A 20995-nucleotide genomic window follows, 5' to 3' on the forward strand; every position below is an offset into this window, starting at 1 on the left:
AGATCGCTGGATCCTTAACCATTCCTACCCCTTCCCTCAGGTAGCACTCACCCCAAAGGAGTCACACAGATGGGGAGTCTCACACAGAGCTGACAGCCATCCACAGCGATGATCTCTTTATAGGCTCCAGACTCTCCCAGTCGAGCACATAACAAGGCTTGAATCCTTCAGGCATTTGCTCCCAACACTGTCTATAGCGGGAGCTCTCCCGACATCCATTGCTGAACTGCAGCTCTCAACACTCTCCATAGTGTGAACATGAAAATCCGGAAATCCAAACTCCAAGCCCTTCTTGGTTGAGGTTTCAGGCATTGGTGGATCCTGCCCAGCCTTGGCAGGCCTATCGATCTCCATTTTTGCCTACATTTTGCCGAATAGGATTCACTATCTCCACAGTGAACAAGGTTCAGCAGCAAACCTGTAAAACTGTAATCCTGTAATTGTAATGGCTGACTAAGCACATGGCATCTCCTAATATACTGTTGCACAGCGACACCTTGTGACTGCCTTTGGGATCAGCCATGCTGCACCAATCACAAGGGCTCTGCCCCTTAGGAAACCCTGTATATACCATGAGGCTCTGACTAAAGGGGAAATTAACCCTTAAGGTCCCTACACAGTGTTGCCATGTCTATTTTCAAAACCAGCCAAAATCAGCTATAAAACCAGCCCAAAACTAGCCAAGAGTCACTTCAAAAGTAGCCCAAAAATAGCACAATATGTGCAGTGAAAAAAGTTTTTTTACATCAAGTAAAATGGAACAGATTTGCCCATCACCAGGGGCGTAAGTACAGAGGGGGGGGGGAACAGGAGGTATAGAGACTCCATAAGGTCACCAGAAAACACAGGAATGCTTAAGAGGAATGGGAGACTGGGGTACAGAGTAAAATCTGGTAACTCCTGACTTCTACACAAGTCAGTCCCATTGCATGCTGGGTATTGTAGTTTTACATTAAACTTAGCAGTCTGTGAATTGTTAAACAAAAACTGCATTACCCAATATGCATTGGGAGACACAGGCTTGGCACCTTAGGGCAACAAAAAACTTTGTCTGGTTTCCAAAGTACAAACCAGCCAAAGGCCGAAAAGTAGGCCAAATCCTTACCTTGGCTAGTTTGTACTTTCAAAACCCACCTGGGCTTTAAATTAGTAGCCCAATTTGGCTGGAAACCTGCCAACCTGGCAACCCTGGGCCTAAGACCAAAAAGCAAATCATTCAGTGGCAGCTTGATTTTCAAAAAATTCTAAATAAAAATACCCAGTGGGTACTCACGGCCCCCCGATTGGCTGGCCCCAAAAAAAACGATATGCAACGTTCTCTCATGCACACGGGGCCCAGGACATTTGGAGCCTGGTGGGCCCTAATGCTCCAGCCCGACCCTGTCTGGAGGGACTAAGTCAGCAGCTTTTTTTGGCCTGCACAAGGCCACCTTTAGGGTCCATCTATGGAGTACTTGTACCCTTAGCAAGGGTGCAGAGTACTTTTAGATGCACTTGTAATTAACCAGAAACATGCAGTAAGGACAGGGCATAGTACAACTAGGGTTACCACCTTCAAAAATACCGGCCTTCTTATATATTTATCTCTTTTTCCTATAAATAACATTGGGATCAACCATTATTTTTACCGGCCAGGCCTGTAAAATACCGGCCAAGTGGCAACCCTTGGATGTTGCTCTCTGTGGCCTCAAATCAGGAGCTTATTTTTAAATTCATGGCTTGATGGCAAGTTTTGGCTGAAAAAAACAGATACACTGACAAACAGAACCTCCTGTAAGCTGCCAGTCCATATAGGGGATACCAAATCGCCAATTACAGTCCATATTTGGCACCCCAAGAACTTTTTCCATGCTTATGTTGCTCTCCAACTTTTTTTACAATTGAATGTGGCTCACTGGTAAAAAAAAAAAAAGCCGGGGGACCCTGTTATAGCGCTTTCCTGTAAGGCACAAGTATAAAAATATGCCATATAAATGGAAATTCTTTGTATTGAGTTTTGCTATAAGAGGGATAAGGGTACAGAAGGAAAGATAAGAGATAGGAACGGATGCAGCCGTAATTGAGTCCAGTCAACATTATACAGTTGCCTGTGATCAGATCCTTATTGAAGTAGATCGTAATATCATGCAACATTAGTAGTTGTTTTGCCAACTAGACACCCCATACATTTTCAGATTTATTGGGTTGACCCCGGGCTTCATACATTAGTGTAATAAATGGAAACATTTTATTAATGTATTCTATTCACACAGCTTTTTTGAAGGCAAGGAGGGGGGGGGGAATCATCCAATGCATAATCATTTCATAATCATAGTAGAGTAAATGCCACTTTTGGATAACTTATATATTCAGAGATTTTCTACCCCCATTCCAATGACCTAAGGTACAAAATTTGTCAGATCACACCTTAATATTAGAGGACAATGTAATATATATTTGTTATTGGGAAAATATCTGTTGTTATATACATTTTGGCAAATGTTTGGGCTGCACAGTGAAGGAGTCAAATATCTTGGCAGTCTCTGTAATGTCTGCTCTCTTGCATTACCAGATCCTTCAGTTATAACTGAACCCTTGATGACCATGCCCATCTGCTTGGCCATGTCCTTAAATTAATGATCCCAAACCAGTGCCTTGTGAGCAACATGTTGCTCCCCAACCCCTTGGATGTTGCTCTCGGTGGCCATCAGGTCTCTGATGAGGTCTGACACGAAACACGTCAGACCTCATGGCGCAGGGTTATACAGTTTGTTAAGATGTTGAATATTTAAATAAAATCAAGTTTTTTACCAATGATTTGACGACCAAGCGATTCCTTGATGTGATCCGAAGAGTGCACTGTCCAGGATTTTGGTGTGCTCGGTGGCCTCAAAGCAGGTGCCTATTTTTGAATTCCAGGCTCGGAGGCAAGTTTTGGTTGCATAAAAAACAGATGTACTGCCAAATAGAGCCTCCTGTAGGCTGCCAGTCCACATAGGAACTACCAAATAGCCAATCACAGCCCTTATTTGGCACCTCCAGGACCCCTTTCCATGCTTGTATTGCTCCCCAACTCTTTTCACATTTGAGAGTGGTTAAAGGGTAAAAATGGTTGAGGACCTCTGCCCTAAAGCATTCTGGTGCTTGGGTATTATAATGGGAGGCTAAAAGAGACATGGTGTGACATAGTTAGTCAGCTTGGGTGCTTGCAATCAAATTAATAGTGCAACACTACATGCAGGGTCAATGCTCAGTGAGTGTTTCTGAATTGATTAACATCTGATTAGATTAGAATGAAAAATTCCAGTTGGATGATGACATTGATCGGTGAGTGTGATAGAGGCCATTGATCTTAGGTGGGCCTTAAATATCTCTGAACATCAGAGTCAGAGGCAATTTTAATGAATCAAATAAGTGGACAGCTGTCCAGTATATTTACATGCATTTTGTATGAACACCAGCAGCAAAGGGACACTGTGGAATAGGAATGTGAAGAACATTCATTTAAATGGACGGAGCGATGATTATTATCTTTCAGTGGTTTGAGACCACTAGAAATGGAACAAGTCCTTCTTCTCTCCAGTGCTTTTGTTATTGAATCCGTTAGTACATGTAGCCAAATAGCACTCAATCCATTAGTTTTAAAAAGGAAACAAGGACTTCTGGGGAATGGTGCTGGTGATATAAAGATAATGTGAGACGTATATTTAGGGCCGCCATCAGAAATCACGGGGCCCTGTACAAGAATATTTTCTGGGCCCTGCCCCCCCCAAGTCCCACTTCAAATCTCGCCGACCCCACAGTAAAAAGGCCACAAAGATAGCGCTAAAAATGGTAACCCCCACCACACAAGTTATAAAAAGCCATTGGCCTTCAGGACCCCATTATAAGTTAAAAAAAACATTGGCGCCAAGGGTCCCCCATAAAAGTTTTCAAAAAAACATTGGTGACTAGGGCCCCCCCTATAAATTAAAAAAAAAACATTGGCGTCAGGGACCCCATAGGTGCCTATATAGTATTAAAATAATACATTCATGGTCAGGGGTTTAAATAAAAAAAACACACATTGGTGTACAGTGGATCTGACCTTTTCGTGGCTTCGGGTCTTTTCATGTCTTCGGCTTTATTCGCGAGTTCAGGTCTTCAGGAATTCAGCTCTTTGGGACTTCCTCTCTTCGGGACTATTGCTCTTCAGGACTTTTGCTGTTCACTCTTGGGCACTTTGGTACTTCGGCAATTTGTGACTTCGGCTCTTCGGGACTTTGGCACTTCGGGACTTTGGCTCTTCGGGACTTCGGCTCTTCGGGACTTCAGCTCTTCAGGACTTCGGCTTTTCAGGACTTCTGCTATTCGGGACTTTGGCTTTTCGGGACTTTTGTTGTTCAGGACTTCGGCTCTTCAGGACTTCTGCTATTCGGGACGTTGCCTCTTCGGGACTTTGGCTTTTCAGGACTTTGCCTCTTCGGGACTTTGCCTCTATGGGACTTTGGCTCTTCGGGTCTTTGGCTCTTCAGGACTTAAGCTTTTCGGGGACATCGGGACTTCGGCTCTTCGGGACTTCGGCTCATGGGGACTTCGGATCTTCGGGACTTCAGCGGCTCGGTGCTGCCAAGGGGGACCTGGCTAATTTGAAAAGGGCAGCACAGCCGGGCAATCCTTTAAACCCGGCCCCCCTCCTTTGCCCCCCTGATGGTGGGCCTGTGTATAATACTGTTTCAAGGCAAAATCTGGCAAACTGGGGCTCCGTTGTGTTGCAGGACAGTGGCACAATAATGGACTTTCCTAGAACAGAGTGGAACCAGATGTATTACTTCTTTGGGAATACTATCACATTTACATTTTGTGTGTGTATGTGTGTGTTTTCCAGCACCAAAAATGACAGACTGGGCACCAAATGCCTTCTGGAGCCTTCTAAAGGATTATTTGCTTTTGTGTTATTTCAACCAGGGTTATATATGAATTTCATTCAGTGCATTTCACACAGTTGGTGCGTTTGTTATGTGAGGAAGCCATGCCCCATGGCACTAAAGCGTCTGTCTTTAGTTAGGCACCCTGGAATCTGCCGGTAAATATGCCTTCTGTAATGAGCCACTGCAGGCAGAGTTGGATTTTTTTCTTTAATCTAGTAATGAGTTTCTTGGAATGCTACATTAGCCCTATGCAATCAAGTGAAACTGGCACAAAATACTGAAGTGGTTTCAGATGTAAATTAAGATCTTGCAGTAAATCTTAACTCTTATAAAAAAAACACAGCAGAATGGAGTCCCATCCACCCTCTGGTACTAGAGTCAACTATGCCTTCTCTTCTCTCTCCACCTCTAGTCTATGTCTCCATCCATTTGCACTTTATGTTTCACCCACTGTTCTGTCTTTTGACTTAGCTGGCAACCCTTGGGTGGGGTATCTTTGAGCATTTTTAAGCCTGCCAAAGACATCTGGCTGATTTCTGGCCAGATATCTATTGGACAGGCTGTCAGGGATTGCCCATACAAAGGTAGATAAGCTGCTGACTTTGACCATGTAATGGCAGTTTTTTTGTCCCTGTCCTAGTTATGGCTGAATGTCTGTTACACCAATGTTTCCTGGGTGTCTAAAGGTGGCCATACATTGGCAAATTGTTCAATTGGAGAGGTCGCCAAACAAGTTGGTCTTGCGCAATATGACCACCTTTAATGGGCTGATCCGATTGTGGTCCCTATTCTGTTCCCCCTCCCCAGCAGCCTATCCCTCCATCTCACACTTTTTTCTTTTGCTTTCTCATCTGTCTCTTGATCAGAGGAACCTGACTTCTTTCTCTCTCCCTATTCAGTCCCTCTGTTCTCTTTCTGCATCTCCCTCCATTTCACATTTGTTTTTCTGTGTTTACCTTCACCTCCCTGGTCTCCTCTTCTTTCTCATGACATCACATAATTAATGTACCACCTTCTCCCATTTATACACCACCCTGCCTTCCTTACCATTCAGTAACTTCTCTCCTTCTCCAATTCGTCCCTTGATATTCTGTTGTTTCATCTTACCCCCTTTCTCACTCGCTCTCCCAGTTCCTTCTCTCTCCCTTTTTCCTGTCTCTGCAATTCTCGATTGTTCCACCCCCTCCTATTACTCTCTTTCTTTTCTTTGATGTGTCTGTACAGTAGAAAGTGGATAATTAAAGATTAGGAAATAATCATCCCCTCCTTCTGCACGGTCCCCTCCCGAGGCCAGGCTGATAATGATGCTAATCAGGCTGGGGGTGTCTCACACTTGCCTTGTTACAGAACACTGAACTGGAATGTGACATTAGAAGACTTAAAGTAAAAATTAAGGATAGGGGGCGTTGAGTTAGTCTGACCTAAAGACAAGGTCACACTGAAATTTCATTAGTGGATCACTTCCTCTTCTATAAACTCACCTATTGTAACATTCTCAGATCATGTTTGTTATTGTTATGTGATAATTGGCCAGATATTGATTAGTCAGGTTTAAAAATTCCATTCTGTGCACAGCCTGCATATACTGAGGGCCAAACAATTGGATCAGCCCAAAGTCTTGGCAACTGCTTGTTGGTCAGCTTTACTTTCGTTGAATTGGTTTTCCCCAAAGAAGTTGCAAAACCGTACATATAATTTCATCTGCATAAAGTGCTAATGTGTCGTGTGAATGTGGGTATACCCGTCTGAATCCTAATAGGCACCAGTTTTCATTTTATGAGGAAAATGTTACTATATAGCAGCAAAAATGTGTTTCCTTCATTGGTCTGGGGTTCTAACATGATACGAAAGGTCCATCTTTGGAATGCCCAATTGTCAATATCTTCACTAACCCCCTAATACCAAATCTAACCCTCAGTATGACACATCCCAAATATATATAATACGAGTCATTTACCTCTGCATCCACAGTGTGCAAATTGCAATTTTCAGATGCAGTACCCACAATGCAGCAATTTCCCCCAAAATTCCAGTAGTGTTGCCATAGCCAGGAGTGTTGCATCTGAAGCAATTGCAGACGAGGCATCAAAATTAAAGGGATTGTTCCTCTTTATACTGACTTTTAGTATGATGTAGAGAGTGATATTCTGAGACAAATTGCAATTGGTTTTCATTTTTTATTATTTGTGGTTTTGCAGTTATTTTGTTTTTAATTCAGCAGCTCTCCAGTTTGCAATTTCCGCAATCTGGTTACTAGTGACCAAATTACCCTAGAAACCATGCACTGATTTGAATAAAAGACTGCAATATGAATAGAAGAGGGTCTGAACAGAAAGTTGAGTGATATAAATTAGCAATAACAATTAGGGATGTGCCGAATATGCTATTTAGGTTTCAGCCGAATCCCTGAATCCTTGGAGAAAGATTAGACTGAATATCGAACCAAATCCTAATTTGTTTATGCAAATTAGGGGCGGGAAAGGAAAAAGTAGACATTTTTTTTACTTCCTTGTTGTGTGACAAAAGTCACGTGATTTCCCTTCCAGACCCTAATTTGCATATGCAAATTCAGTTCGGTCAGGCACAAGGATTCAGCCGAATCTAAATCCTGCTGAAAAAGACTGAATCCTGGATTCGGTGCATCCCTAATAACAATAGATTCGTAGCCTTACAAAGCATTTGTTAAATGGGGTCATTGACCCCTGTTAATAAACTGGAAAGATTAAGAAGAAGACAGCAAATAATTCAAGAACTATGAAAAAAAAAATAATGAAGGCTAATTGAAAAGTTGTTTAGAATTAGCCGTTATATAAAATACTAAAAGTTAACATTAATGTGAACCACCTCTACAATTACACATGTATTTTGAAGAGAATTGGAGACAATTGCAATGATAAGTGTGTTTGGCATCATTTCTGCATTCGCCATGTAATTGCCACCAGTAACACTGGTTCAGTCCAAATCCACAGTATATTGGGCTCATTTGCACTGGTGTAGTAACCCATGGCACCCAGTCAGCTTTTACTATTCTTCATGCAGCTGGTTAAACAAAGCTAATCAATGATTGGTTGCTATAGGTAACTGCCCAGGTGCAGATATGCACCCCAACTGTTCCTATTGTGTTCTTAATAAACAAGGGGACTTTATAAATAAGGGAACAGAATAGAGTTGAATACACTGAAAGGCATACATTAGGGGCAATAGGATGATAACTGGCACAGATTTTTGGGAGAAAAAAAAAAAAACAAAAGAACAAGACAAAACTGGGAAAAAGAAAAGGTGCAGAAATATCACTTTTAAATTCATCCGACGAAAAAATTTGCCTATGGCAGAAACACAAGGAATGATAATATGGTGGTCAGTAAAGGTGGCCATAGACACACAGATCCTATAGTACGAATCGAGGATTCGTACGATTTTCGGACCGTGTGTGGCGTGTCCCGACATCTTTCGTCCGGCGGAGATCGGTCGTTTGGTCGATCGGTCAGGTTTGATTTTGACCCGACCGATCCCGCCGGAGCCCATGGTACATCGTAATCAGATTGTTCAACCATACGGCCGAACAATCAGATTACCCCCGATATAGCCATGCTCGTTAATGGCATATCAGGGAAAGATCCGCTCGTTTGGCGATGTTGCCAAACGAGCGGATCTTTGCGTCTATGGCCACCTTAAGATGGAGGTAGAAATTATACTGTGTTAGAAATCTTCCAATAGCAGTTTAATAAGATAGAAGAAAGGAATTAAAATAGTTATATATATTCAAAAGACTAAGGAAAAGCCATGAAAACGTAACTGTTGGTTAAGGAGACAGAAAACCGGAGCTAATTTTTGGAAAGATGGGGGTAAAAAAAGTCTCATTCACCTTAGATTCCTCTTATAGTGACATAGAAAGAGTGAGAAAAAGCTCAACACACACAAATCTGGAAGATTATCCTCTGACAGAAGGAGGAGATTATTAGAAAAAAAATGTATTACTTTTAATCAGAAACATGATGAACATTTTATTTCCAATCCATCATTCCTAATAATCCCTAATGATATACAGGCTCCTAATGATAAACAGGCTCCATCAAAGGTTTCTTACAAAAGAAGACGTTTGTTCAAAAAATAGATTAAGTCTCATGAATGTAACAGAATTTCATGAGCCAGTTCACACTAAGTGATCCTATCCATTCAGAGGGTTCGTAGAACAAAAAGAATGCTGGGAAATAAAGTCATGTTTGGGTTTAAATGTTTCCATTATCATGGAATACTGTGTTTGTTGAAGGTCACCCACTAGGTTTTAAGCCAGTGATGGAACTAGAGTGCGCCGGGCTCCCCTGCAAAGCAATCTGCTTCCCATCCTCCCACCCATTCCCGCCCTGACCATCCACTCCCTGCCCATTTATTCGTGCCGACTTGCGTTCCTATACCGCCGCAGGTAAGAGAGATGCTGGGGAAGGTGGATATCTGTGAGCTATAGAGGAAGCAGACTTCGCAGTCTGGGGCCCCCTGTTCCCCGGACGCCCCTGCGACTGGGGGGTCTGCTTCCTCTATAATTACGCCACGGTTTTAAGCCATTGCAGGAGCTGAGGGGATTCCACTTGTATGCAGTGGGAAAGCAGTAGGAATTCTGAGAAGCGCGTCACTTCTTCCTTGGAAGAGGGCATGATAGAGTGGCAGCTCTCTGACCCAACAAGTCAAACCAACAGTTGCATACTAATTTCTACATCAGGGTTTCTTAAAGGAGAACTAACTAAACTAAATAAAGTATGCTACATGATGTTGTACATTATGTTTTGGGTTTCTGTACCAGCCCAAGGCAACCACAGCCCTTTAGCAGTAAAGATCTGTGTCTCCAAAGATGTCCTTGTAGCTCCCCAGTAAAGCTTTACTAACTGAAACCAATTAACCCATGATTCCAGAACAGAAAGAAAGATACTTACCTTCTTCGTGTCAACATTCAGACAACAGATAGAACTACCACAGATAAATACAGACTCGATGACCTGGAAAAGTGAATCCTTTTATCTTCTTGCCTCTCAAGGAAACTTCGGGTGACTTCGGAAAACAAAGTGCTTCGAGTACTATCCCGCCAGCGGTAGGCAGGGGAGGCAGTTCGGGGAGATTAGTCGCCCCGAAGGACAGGAAATTTGTCGCTGGGTGACTAATCTCCCCGAATTGCAACTTGTGTCTCTGCCCTTAGGATTGGATGTGATATGACTTATATGTAAAAAAGGTTGGGGACCTCGGCACTTAGGGATCAATGAGATTTAAAGATCCATCAGCATAAATATCAGTAGACTACAGTGAAAACTCAATGTAACATACCCTGATTTTAAGTTTTCTCTAATTTTTTTGTGAGCTCCCACCAATATATAATACACAATGCATTTTCTTGATTTTACACCATTATTCTGGTCTCCTAAGATAATTAAAATGTGGGTTCTGCTGTTTCTACTAACATTTATTTAAAACACTGTAATGCTATTCATGGTCTGCCAATTAAAATTTATTGAATGGCCTTGCTTTTAACTAGAGTCAACTTCTCTAATAGGCACCCAAGCCCTACTGAACAGATGCAACTCCTCCTCGTTTTCATTCAGGGGTGACCCCAATCCCCAACACTCCACACACGATCTGAAGAATTGTACGAATCTTTGTTTTGTACGACTGTACCTTTGTGTCTATGGCCAGCTTAACTTCAGAATTGGTGTATAGAACACCATAATAATTGTGGGTGGCCCATTTATTATACTCAAGCTGTTACTCTACAACTTCCAGATGATGGTCAGTGTTGAGAGCTATAGATCGGCAATAACTGAAAGGCGTTCGGCTGCACATCCCTGGTGTAACGCAATGGAATGGAAAAACCCATCTGAAACAGAGCTTGATGAAGGCTATGCAGGCAGAGTTTAGCACAAAGAGGGATTAGGGTGCGCGGAAGGAAAAAGATAATTGGAACGATTGCTTCAGATGACAGACTCAGCTGTTTTTAATTTAGATATCAGGATAGAAACTAAATCAAAATGATCAAAGAAAATGGTTATGTAAAATATGAGGAATACTCATTACCAGGGCTGTAGCTCCCAGCTCGGCTAATTCCCATCATCTCCAGTCCGGTTGCACTTGGCCACAAAGGGATAACCAGATTGCAATAATACACATACAGTACAGGGCCCATAAACATAGGCCTCTAAAGGAGAAGTAACCCCAAATATGCCAATATGTTAGCCACCCCCGATTGTATACAATAGCTAAGTCTCTAGTGTGCACGCTAGCTGGAGATGGGGGCACAGTGCTCTGTTAGTTCATTCTGTTGGCCAATGTTGTTTTTACTGTAAACAACAGGGGAAAACAATTTTAATTCAATTCACTGGGAGGCTGACGCTTGTGAAAAGAAGCCTTTCTTTGACCTTTAAAATGACCACAATTACTTGCTCTTTATTACAACAACTTCCAAGCAGTGGCGTAACTAGATATTACCGACCACAGCAAATTATTTATCAGGCCCCCCAAAATGTTTACAGGTTGACTTGTTTTACCAATATTGAAACTGTATATGAATTAGGGCCTTATGGGCCCCCTATGAGCCCGCTATACCTCTTCGCTCCCCCCTGCTTCCTCTATAATTACGCCCCTGCTTGGGAGAATTTCTTATCCTTGTGTTGTTATTGGATTCCCATTGTCAGCAATAGGTGAAGACTAGTAGGTATTTTGGCACTATGTTTGAAATGGGAAAAAAATAAAGGCAAGTCACTTGAAACGAATGTATACGTTATGAATGTATTCGTAATAACCATATATATATTTGGGATTAATTTCCTTTTGTCATTTACCAACATTTTAGCATATTCATACTGTTCAGCCCCTAACCCATATTCAAACACACCTTTTTAATCAAACCCTTTTACTGGCTTCTTTAAAGGCATATCATCCTTCCTTGTATTTTTTGTGAGAGACCCCCTGCTGTAAATGCTACGGATATATAATTCCGTAACCACAAGGAGCTTGTGGAAATCTGAGGGGACTGCTAATATCCTGTCTCAGTTTCATTGGGGAGACATTATCCCTTATCATTTGTTACCGGCAGTTGAGCAAATAGAATTGAGCTTAGAAGTACAAGTCTTTTTGTGTTTGGAGATTTTGTATCTTGTGGATTCCGATTTTCATACAGGGAATCTGGGGTATCTTTTAGTTTAAACGGAAAGTAAAGTGTAAAATAGAATAAGGCTAGAAATGCTGTGTTTTGTATACTAAACATAAACATGGACTTACTGCACCACAAGCCTAATCAAACAAATAATTGATGCTTTCAAAGTTGGCCACAGGGGGTCACCATCTTGTAACTTTGTTAAACATATTTGCAAGACCAAGACTGTGCACATGCTCAGTGTGTTGTGGGCTGCTTAGGGATCGTCATAAATTATCAAAACAGGGAAACAAACAAAGCTGCTTGAGTTCTGCATGGCTGGGAAGTAAGGCGGGGCTCCCCCTGCTGTTCATAAGTATGATTGTTTCCCTGCTCAGCAGTTAGGGACTGTCTGACAATTCCTATCCACAGCAGTAAATGAAGGGAGAATTTCACTGCATACAGTTAGGTTTTTTATAAAAATGGTGCACATTTTTTAATTAAAGTATATTGGAGATAGGTTTCTTTTTCATTAAAGAAAGTAAAAATGGGATTTTATGTTTTTTGCCTTTACATGCCCTTTAAGGGATGTTCTAGCTATAACGAAACTACTTTCACTAGGCTGGGCACTGAGGTTGTGGAGGGTAAGCAGAATGTAATTTAATATGGGTGCTCTAGGGCAGTGGCATAACTAAAGGGGTAGTAGAGCCACAGAGAGAGGGGGCCAGGTAGCAACCCATAATCCTCCCACCCTCCACTCAGTTATCAACATACAGGTATGGGACCTTTTATCCAGAATGCTCGGGACCTGGGGTTTTCCGGATAATGGATCTTTCTGTAATTTGGGTCTTCATGCCTTAAGTCTACTAGAAATTCATTTAAACATTAAATAAATAGGCTGGTTTTGCTTCCAATAAGGATCAATTATATCTTAGTTGGGATCGAGTACAAGCTACTGTTTTATTATTACAGAGAAAAAGGAAATAATTTTTAAAAAATTGGATTATTTGGATAAAATGGAGTCCATGGGAGAGAGCCATTCCGTAATACGGAGCTTTCTGGATATTGGGTTTCCGGATAAGGAATCCTATACCTGTATAACAATGATATTGAGGGGAAAATTTGGGGCTCACTGTTGTGGGTGGAGGGGGCACATGGAGAGGCATAGCACAAGTGAGAAGGGGCCCCAAGATCAAGATGTAAGAGGTGAGGTTGGCCAAGAATCCATAGTTACACGCCTACTCTATGAAGGGGAGTTTACTCTTGGTAACCATTTACAGAGACCCCTACCCATTCATACACACGAATCGAATGCACAATTACTGCTGATACACAGCATTTTGGTTTCATCTGGTCACCGTGTAGATAAAAATCATAACAATGTCTTTTTAGCATATCTGGAGATAAGGTCGCAGCCAGGTTTATTTTCCATTCTGTTCTTAATTATTTGAAAAAACATTTGCCTTTGTAAAGTGAAGGGGCTGATGACATGTATTCATTGAGCTACAGACAAGGATTGTATGGACTGGAAGGGAGGAACAATGGCTAGAGGAGATTGGAGTCACATTCGGGATCCATAGTATCCATGCATGATTGATGAACCCTTCCACAAGCACTAGTTAGTGTATTACCGATGTGTATCGGGATGTGTATATCACAACCAAGCATTTTGAATCCATAAGCTTCTTTTATATCATGTATGTAAACTTTGGTCATTCATTCTGTGTCCAGGGCATCTCTTAGGGGGTTATTTATCAAAATCTGAAAATTCTCATTATTTTCTGAAAGCTACTCCAACCTAATCTGCACAAGTTTTTTTTCCCTTATTTATCAATACATTTTTCTGAAAATTCCAGTGCAGGAAAAAAAAAAATCGCAAAAAATTTGAACCGTACAAATTTTTTGGATTTGACACCCGAAAAAAAACACAAAAACTTTGGATTATTGCACGAAACCCCGTGCAGATCAGGATATCTTTGGGACTTCTAAATGAACTCGGAAGGTCTGAGTTGGAGTATTTTTTTATTTGGACTTTTAACACCCTCGGGTTTTAATAAATTCAGAAAATATCTAGTTTTTTTCCAATAGAAATTTGGACTTTATAGTAAAAAAACTTGAATTTTTCAACTATTTGACATTCAGACTTTAATAATTAACCCCCTTAGTATTCTCTATGTCTGTTTTGTAAAAGTACCTACACAATTTGTCGTATTCCCAAAATTTATATGTATTTGAAAATTTTAAATATAGGTTTTAGTGTATGATGATCGATTTTCCGGAGAAGCGTTAATTTAATAAATCTTGGTCAATATCAATATCTACTGAATTAACAGGTGCAATTAAAGTAAATGAGATCAGTATAAGCAAATTTCAGTTTAATTACTTGTTTCTACATCAGAGCGGCCCACAACCCTCATAAGAATTTGCCTCCTGGGCTCAGGGTTTGTTTCTAGTAGGATTTCATTAGGAATGAAGTTGGACCTTTCTCTGTTGCTATAACATCTTCTGCTCTTCTTCAAAGGCTAGATGGTGGAAGATTGTTGATGTTATTTAATTCAACTCAGCCACAGAACTATAAGTAAGCTTGGGCATTGATGTTAGAGATCAGGTGGATAATCCAGACTAGATTGCAGTTGGAATTCCAGTTCATCCCACAGGTGTCAGTTTTGGTTCAGGGCTCTGTGCAGTTCTTCAATTTCGGTCTCAGCAAGCTTTTGGTGCTTGAGGGGATCATCTTAATGCTGAAACAAGAATGTCCTTCCCCAATATGTTGCCATGGACCAGGAAGCCCAGTAGTACTAGTCTATAGTCTTAATTAGGGTACAACAATATGTTAGGGCAGGGCTGTCCAACTCACGGCATGCGGCCCGTGACCCCCCCCTTTTGTGGCCCCCCACATGAAAGTCTGCCTGCTGTGTCTGCCACATGTGTAAAATTTCAAAGGTATCACTACAGAGATTAAGTGGCCCCAGCATTGTTTAAACCTCAAATTCAGACTGTAACCCCCTGTATTGTTCACACTTGTGGCACCTCTATTGTTCACACCCCTAAAGCCCTAAAGGTAATGGGGCACCAGCACTGTGTTACTGTGTGTAGTACATATTAGAGTGGTCCTGATGGGTTTTCATGTCTCCTGCTCTGTTCTGCCTGCCCTATACTCCCTGTGTGTGCCATACTCTGCCTGCCCTATGCTCCGTGTGTGTGCCATACTCTGCCTGCCCTATTGTGCTTGGGTTTGCCATACTCGGCCTTCCCTATGCTATTCCCCTATAAGCCTGGTATTTGTTCTGGGGGTTTGTTAGCATTTAAAAATCATGGTTAGGGGCCCTGAAGCTGTTTAATCATGTGCTGGAGAGGGGTGCTGTTTATCCACAGGGGAGGAAGAGGTATATATATTTAAGTGTATGTCTTAATATCTCTCACACCAAATAGACCGCACAAAGCTTACCCTCCCATTGGCTGTTCCCTTTCCTCCTTGTTGGGTGCTCAGTCCGCAGCGTTCCCACTGCTTTTATCATACCAAAACCAAAAAGGTAGACAGCACTCCGTTCAAGGAGATAGCAGCTTTATTGCAATTCCCACAAGGATCTCACGCCCTACACATTTCAGTATTCAATCCCTTAATCATATGCCTATGATTAAAGGATTGAATCCCGAAATGCGTAGGGTGTGAGATACTTGTGGGATCTGCTATCTCCTTGAACGGAGTGCCATCTACCTTTTTGCTTTTGGTATGTCTTAATAAGACATATGAGTGATATCTCCAATGTGGACATGGGGTAACATGGGTGTGGTTTAAAGTGGGTGTGGTCTAAAAACAGGGAGTGGTTAACACTGGCTTCCATTATCGTCCCTCCACCATGGAGACCAGAAAAATCCTGAACACAGAAGTTGGACAGCACTGTGTTAGGGTATTGCAATAGCCTTCTTGAAATGCTATTGCAATAGATGGTTAGAAGATAGAAGGCTTTCCGCTAGATGGTGGAATATTGTTGATGGGATTCACTCCAATTCAGCTACAAGACTATGAGTAAGGTTGGCCATGGATGTTGGGGATCAGGTCTGGAGAATCTAGACTGAATTGCACTTGGAATTTGAGATCCTCCCACAGGTGTCAGTTTGGGTTAAAGTCAGGTCTATGTGCAGTCAAATCAAGTTCTTTCATTCCAATCTCAGCAAACCCATTCTCTACAGACCTTGGTGCTTGAGGGGATGATCATGCTGAAACAAAACAGGCTGTAGTCTTAAACAGGGTCCTGCAATATTTTCTACAGAATGGGTCACATTTACCAAATGGAGAATATACAGTTGCATACAGTCCACCAGAGCACAACTCCAAAGCTTTGTTTGTGGGTATAGGATTATAAGGGTAGGGAAATGTCTGTCCACCCTTTGGTAAAAAGGCAGATGGTATTATTACATGTGTGATCTCAAATGATTGTGCTGTGCAATGTTTTTGTGATGAAGAGGAGCCTCTATTTTGCCGAGTGTTCGGTATCTTTATCCTGGCACTAAAAAAACAAAGTGAAAGAGTGGAGAGCTTGAAGAATTTTCTCTTTTCGCCTTGATAAATATACCGCTAAGGCCCCTTTAAAGGGCAGGCTGTGCAACAGCAAAGGACGTTAAGTAAATTGACTGAGCCACCAATTACCCTTCTCTACCCAAGCACAGAGTCCCTTTACAGTTTTTAAAGCCTATTGCTTGCTTTCCGGCTGTCATTTAATTAGCAGAGTACATAGAATGTGAACAGAATCTAACCTTTGTTTCTCTTGTTAACAGGTGGAGCGTGAGATTGCTATACTGAAGCTAATTGAACATCCACATGTCTTAAAGTTACACGATGTCTATGAAAACAAGAAATACCTGTAGGTATACTGTTGCTCTGTGATTTTTTAACTTTTTAAGCTCCTCCCTACTCTTCATCAATACTATTGTTGCCCTTCTCTTGGCCCTTTCTCTTTAGGCTAAGGTCACACAGCAGGAGGCAATGTGTGGTGGCAGAAAAAGCTCCACATATACCACCTCCTGTGACTCCTATTCACTTGAATGAACACCTGCTGGGCACTTTTCAGACTGGAAATGCTGGGAATAGAATTGGTGCTACATGGGGCAGTATGTCGGGCTTTTCATCTGGCTAAAATATGCCCATAGCCTTTATAATCATCCTTTACTCCTGTAGCAGAGGGTCCTAAACTGCAGAGCTGCCCTCCTTTAGGACTAAAGCATTGTTTGGGTGGGGGTAACATTTGGGGGGTGAATGCTGATCATGATGATGTTCTACATAGTCCTGGAAGCCCAACCTGAAGACTTATTTCCAGTTCTAGAACTATAGCAGGATGACTGGAATGATCTTTGCCTATATCTAAAATGTAATTTATTATTAGGTGAGGGGGAACCTGACCAGATGCTGGACACCAAAAGAAGCTTAAAAAGAAGTCCTAAAAACGCTGATCTTGATAATCAGTATCCTGGTTTTGTGTTCATTCTTTGATCATGATGCTAAAATGCCCTTCTCTATGTATCTTTCCATGGACAGATATGTACTTTCACTTCCGCTGATTCTGTTTGTTCACAGTTTGTTCCTGCTGACCCTCTTCTCTGTAAAACCTTGATCTTCATTCTCGGAGCTGTTTTTGTATTGCAGATACCTAGTCCTGGAGCATGTATCTGGGGGAGAACTGTTTGATTACCTTGTGAAGAAAGGGCGCCTCACACCAAAGGAAGCTCGCAAGTTCTTCCGGCAAATCATCTCAGCACTGGACTTCTGCCACAGTCACTCTATCTGGTGAGTCTTAGGAACAGGGTGTTTTTCTCAGGTCTTATTCTCTAGTTTGTAGGCAATGTACCTGATTCTTTAGGCACAAATATGGTGTGTCTATTCACGTAGGCTGCTCTGTAAAACCAGGGCTACTGCCATCTTTAAGGTGGCAGTGGCTCCAGGATTCCTCTGGATCCATAGATGCGTTTGCTCTCAAGTGTGAACAGGAGGTGAGAAGAAAGCAGTGACGCCAAGACAACTATACGGTGATGCAAGGACAAGGATTGTAGTTCCACTAGTAAAAGAGCACTAAACTGTGTATTATTTATTAGACAAAATCCAGAAGTCAGATGAATCCCAGATCCAAAATTTGCAATTCAACTGAATCCTGAACCAAATGTTGGGTTTTGTGGATTCAAAACCTTTATACATGGGTGCAGGGCAGTCATGCCAAATACAATTTATGTCTAGGGTAAAAGACCCACTGACATTATGACCTTTGATTTCATCCTGAATGCATAAACAATGTATTTAGTAGACCCTTAGTATCTTAGTAGAGTCCAAAGTTTGAGCTGATTCCGATGAAGCCAATATGCTCTCTAATGGAGGGAATTGTTTCTGCTGTCTCCAAATATTTCTGCTTAATGAAATATTGTTCTAGATGGATTTTTAAACATAACTGGATGTTGGGTGCGCAGGTTAAGATATCTAATCCTGATTGGCTGATACTGTGATGTCCTTAACAAATAGATATGGCTCATTCCAGGTTGTTCATCTAGCAATACACAAATTGACACAGGACTTTAGGGTCAGGGCACACAGGGAGATTCGGGGACTAATCTCCCCGAACTGCCTTCCCACTGGCTAAAATGAAAATCACCGGCCTGATGGCACTCAGAGCAATTCGTTTCCCAAAGTCGCCCTAAGTTTCCTTGTGAGGCAATTTTGGGCAATTTCAGAAAACGAATCACTCCGAGTGCCATCCCACCGGCGATTTACATTTTAGCCAGCGGGAAGGCAGTTCGGGGAGAGTAGTCACCCGAAGAAGAGGATTTGTCACCGAGCGACTAATCTCCCCGAATCTGCCTGTGTGCCCTGACCCTTAGAAGTTAGAATGGGAAAGTTTTCAGGTCTAGACAAATGAGTATTGGTAATACAGGCCTCTTTCAAAAGGATTGCTCATCTTCCCTTATCTATTTTTTAGCCACAGGGATCTGAAGCCAGAGAACCTCCTTTTGGATGAGAAGAATAATATTCGTATTGCAGATTTTGGGATGGCCTCTCTGCAGGTTGGGGACAGCCTATTGGAGACGAGCTGTGGGTAAGTTTCATGGCAGTACTTGCAGCATACCTCCTACAGTAAGTGCCCTAAGTGAGGTGGAAGGGTCATTATCATGTGTTAAGCTCTGCTTATAGGGGTCAGAAATGCACATACCCATTTATCTACTTTGTACCTTTCTTTTCTTACAATGCAGGTCACCCCATTATGCCTGCCCAGAAGTGATTAGGGTAAGTGATTAGGGTCATTTATTCCTGCTTTTCTGCCAGGTGAATACTTCTGCAGAGCTCACACAAGTCTTTGTATGTTTCACGCAGGGAGAGAAATACGATGGAAGGAAAGCAGATATATGGAGCTGTGGAGTCATATTATTTGCTCTGCTTGTGGTAAGTGCTACACTGACATATAATATTCAGTGCCAAATGCCAGTGTCAGCCAATGCCTTTTATGGCTACTTACCTCTCGTTAGTGAGTGCGCGTTGACATATCTCAGTTGACGTCTGCTTGTATTTCTGCAGCCATATGAGACACTACCAGGTATTTTTAATGACTTTTTCCCAGTTTAAAAAGTTGAAATAACCCTCAAGTCTAAAGCTTGTTATTAATGTGGCTATTTAGCCATTTAGGTGCATTGCCAATCATATTTTTATGTACATGGGCCCTTATGGGGATCTATTTAGACAATCCAAACTGCTCAGCAGATATGAACATGTTGGGGTATCAGCAAGCCTGGGAGCAATCGGGAACACGCCTCCTTTCAGTTAAATTTAGGCTTTGGTAGAAATTGGACGCCATCTGCTGGTTAAACGTACACAACACATGAATCCCAGTGGAACCCTGGACCTCCTAGACATGGCCTGCTAGAGACCCTCAGAGAACCTAATATACAACTATTAGATGTACTATAAGTACCATAGACGTTGTATAGGTTGTATAGGGCTCAAAGGAATCGTTGAGGCATTTTTGGAACTTAATTGGTGGAATAACAAGCAAAACAACAAATTATTTCATGCAATCTATATACTCATCTGTATTTCATCCTCAGGTATTTCCCCATAAGCATTCAGCAGACTTATTGACTGGCATTATCACATTCATTGTGCTGCGACTATATGGATGTGCTTTTTTTCCGTGAACCTAATGGAACCCACAGTCTTGAGACTTACAGGAACGTATTCTTGTTTCCAGCTGGCTGAACTTACCCAACCTGCAAAAATTCTCAGAACATTTACCATTACCTGCTCTGGAATGAACTTTTCTTGTAATGATTTCCCCTAGGGTTTCCTTGACACCGTTCTCTTAAGCATTTTATTCTAAAGACGATACAAAATCTGGGCATGTCTGTAGACAGGGAGTCACAAGAGGCATCAAATTATTTTTAAACCCTTCTTTAATGATACATACCTTCCTTGTACTAATAAGTGAAATCCATATAAATGCTTATGTTCATGATTTCTCACTACTAACCCTCTTGGATAAATTGAATTTATTTATGTGTGGTACTACTTACCAACGGGTAGAGTTTGTTACGTGCTGCTCCCGTACTGCTCCTTTTACATTCTTGGGCAGAGGGCAGGGCAGGGCTGGCAAATAAAAGTCAGCTGGAGGGTTTTCACACTGCACTGAAAATTAAAGGCTGATGCATTGATTATTGTGGGCCTGCAAAAGCATCTACAAAGCATTAAAGTGCATGTAAAGGCAAAAAAATGAAATCGCATTTTTACTTTCTTTAATGAAAAAGAAACCTATCTCCAATATACTTTAATTAAAAAATGTGCACCGTTTTTATAAGAAACCTGACTGTATGCAGTGAAATTCTTCCTTCATTTACTGCTGTGGATAGGAATTGTCAGACGGTCCCTAACTGCTCTGCAGGGAAACAATCATACTTATGAACAGCAGGGGGAGCCCCCGCCTTACTTCCCAGCCATGCAGAACTCAAGCAGCTTTGTTTC

The 20995-nt window shown here is 41.8% G+C and overlaps 1 protein-coding gene across 7 annotated transcripts in view; it reads left to right on the plus strand.

Moving 5' to 3' along the window:
- The window catches only part of LOC108713833 (serine/threonine-protein kinase BRSK2), a 95064-nt gene that overhangs the window by 50420 nt on the left and 23649 nt on the right, over window positions 1–20995 (plus strand). For 6 of the 7 annotated variants that reach the window (XM_041589925.1, XM_041589927.1, XM_041589926.1 and 3 more), the window contains exons 4-8: window positions 16783–16868; window positions 17648–17788; window positions 18966–19082; window positions 19237–19270; window positions 19358–19426. In XM_041589925.1, the coding sequence (XP_041445859.1) occupies window positions 16783–16868; window positions 17648–17788; window positions 18966–19082; window positions 19237–19270; window positions 19358–19426 (447 nt within the window). Of the gene's footprint in view, window positions 1–16782; window positions 16873–17647; window positions 17789–18965; window positions 19083–19236; window positions 19271–19357; window positions 19427–20995 lie in introns of all 7 variants that reach the window. The other variant, XM_041589928.1, reaches the window with a different exon arrangement.

Source organism: Xenopus laevis, chromosome 4L (genome assembly GCF_017654675.1).
Source record: "Xenopus laevis strain J_2021 chromosome 4L, Xenopus_laevis_v10.1, whole genome shotgun sequence".
Classification (NCBI taxonomy): domain Eukaryota; kingdom Metazoa; phylum Chordata; class Amphibia; order Anura; family Pipidae; genus Xenopus; species Xenopus laevis.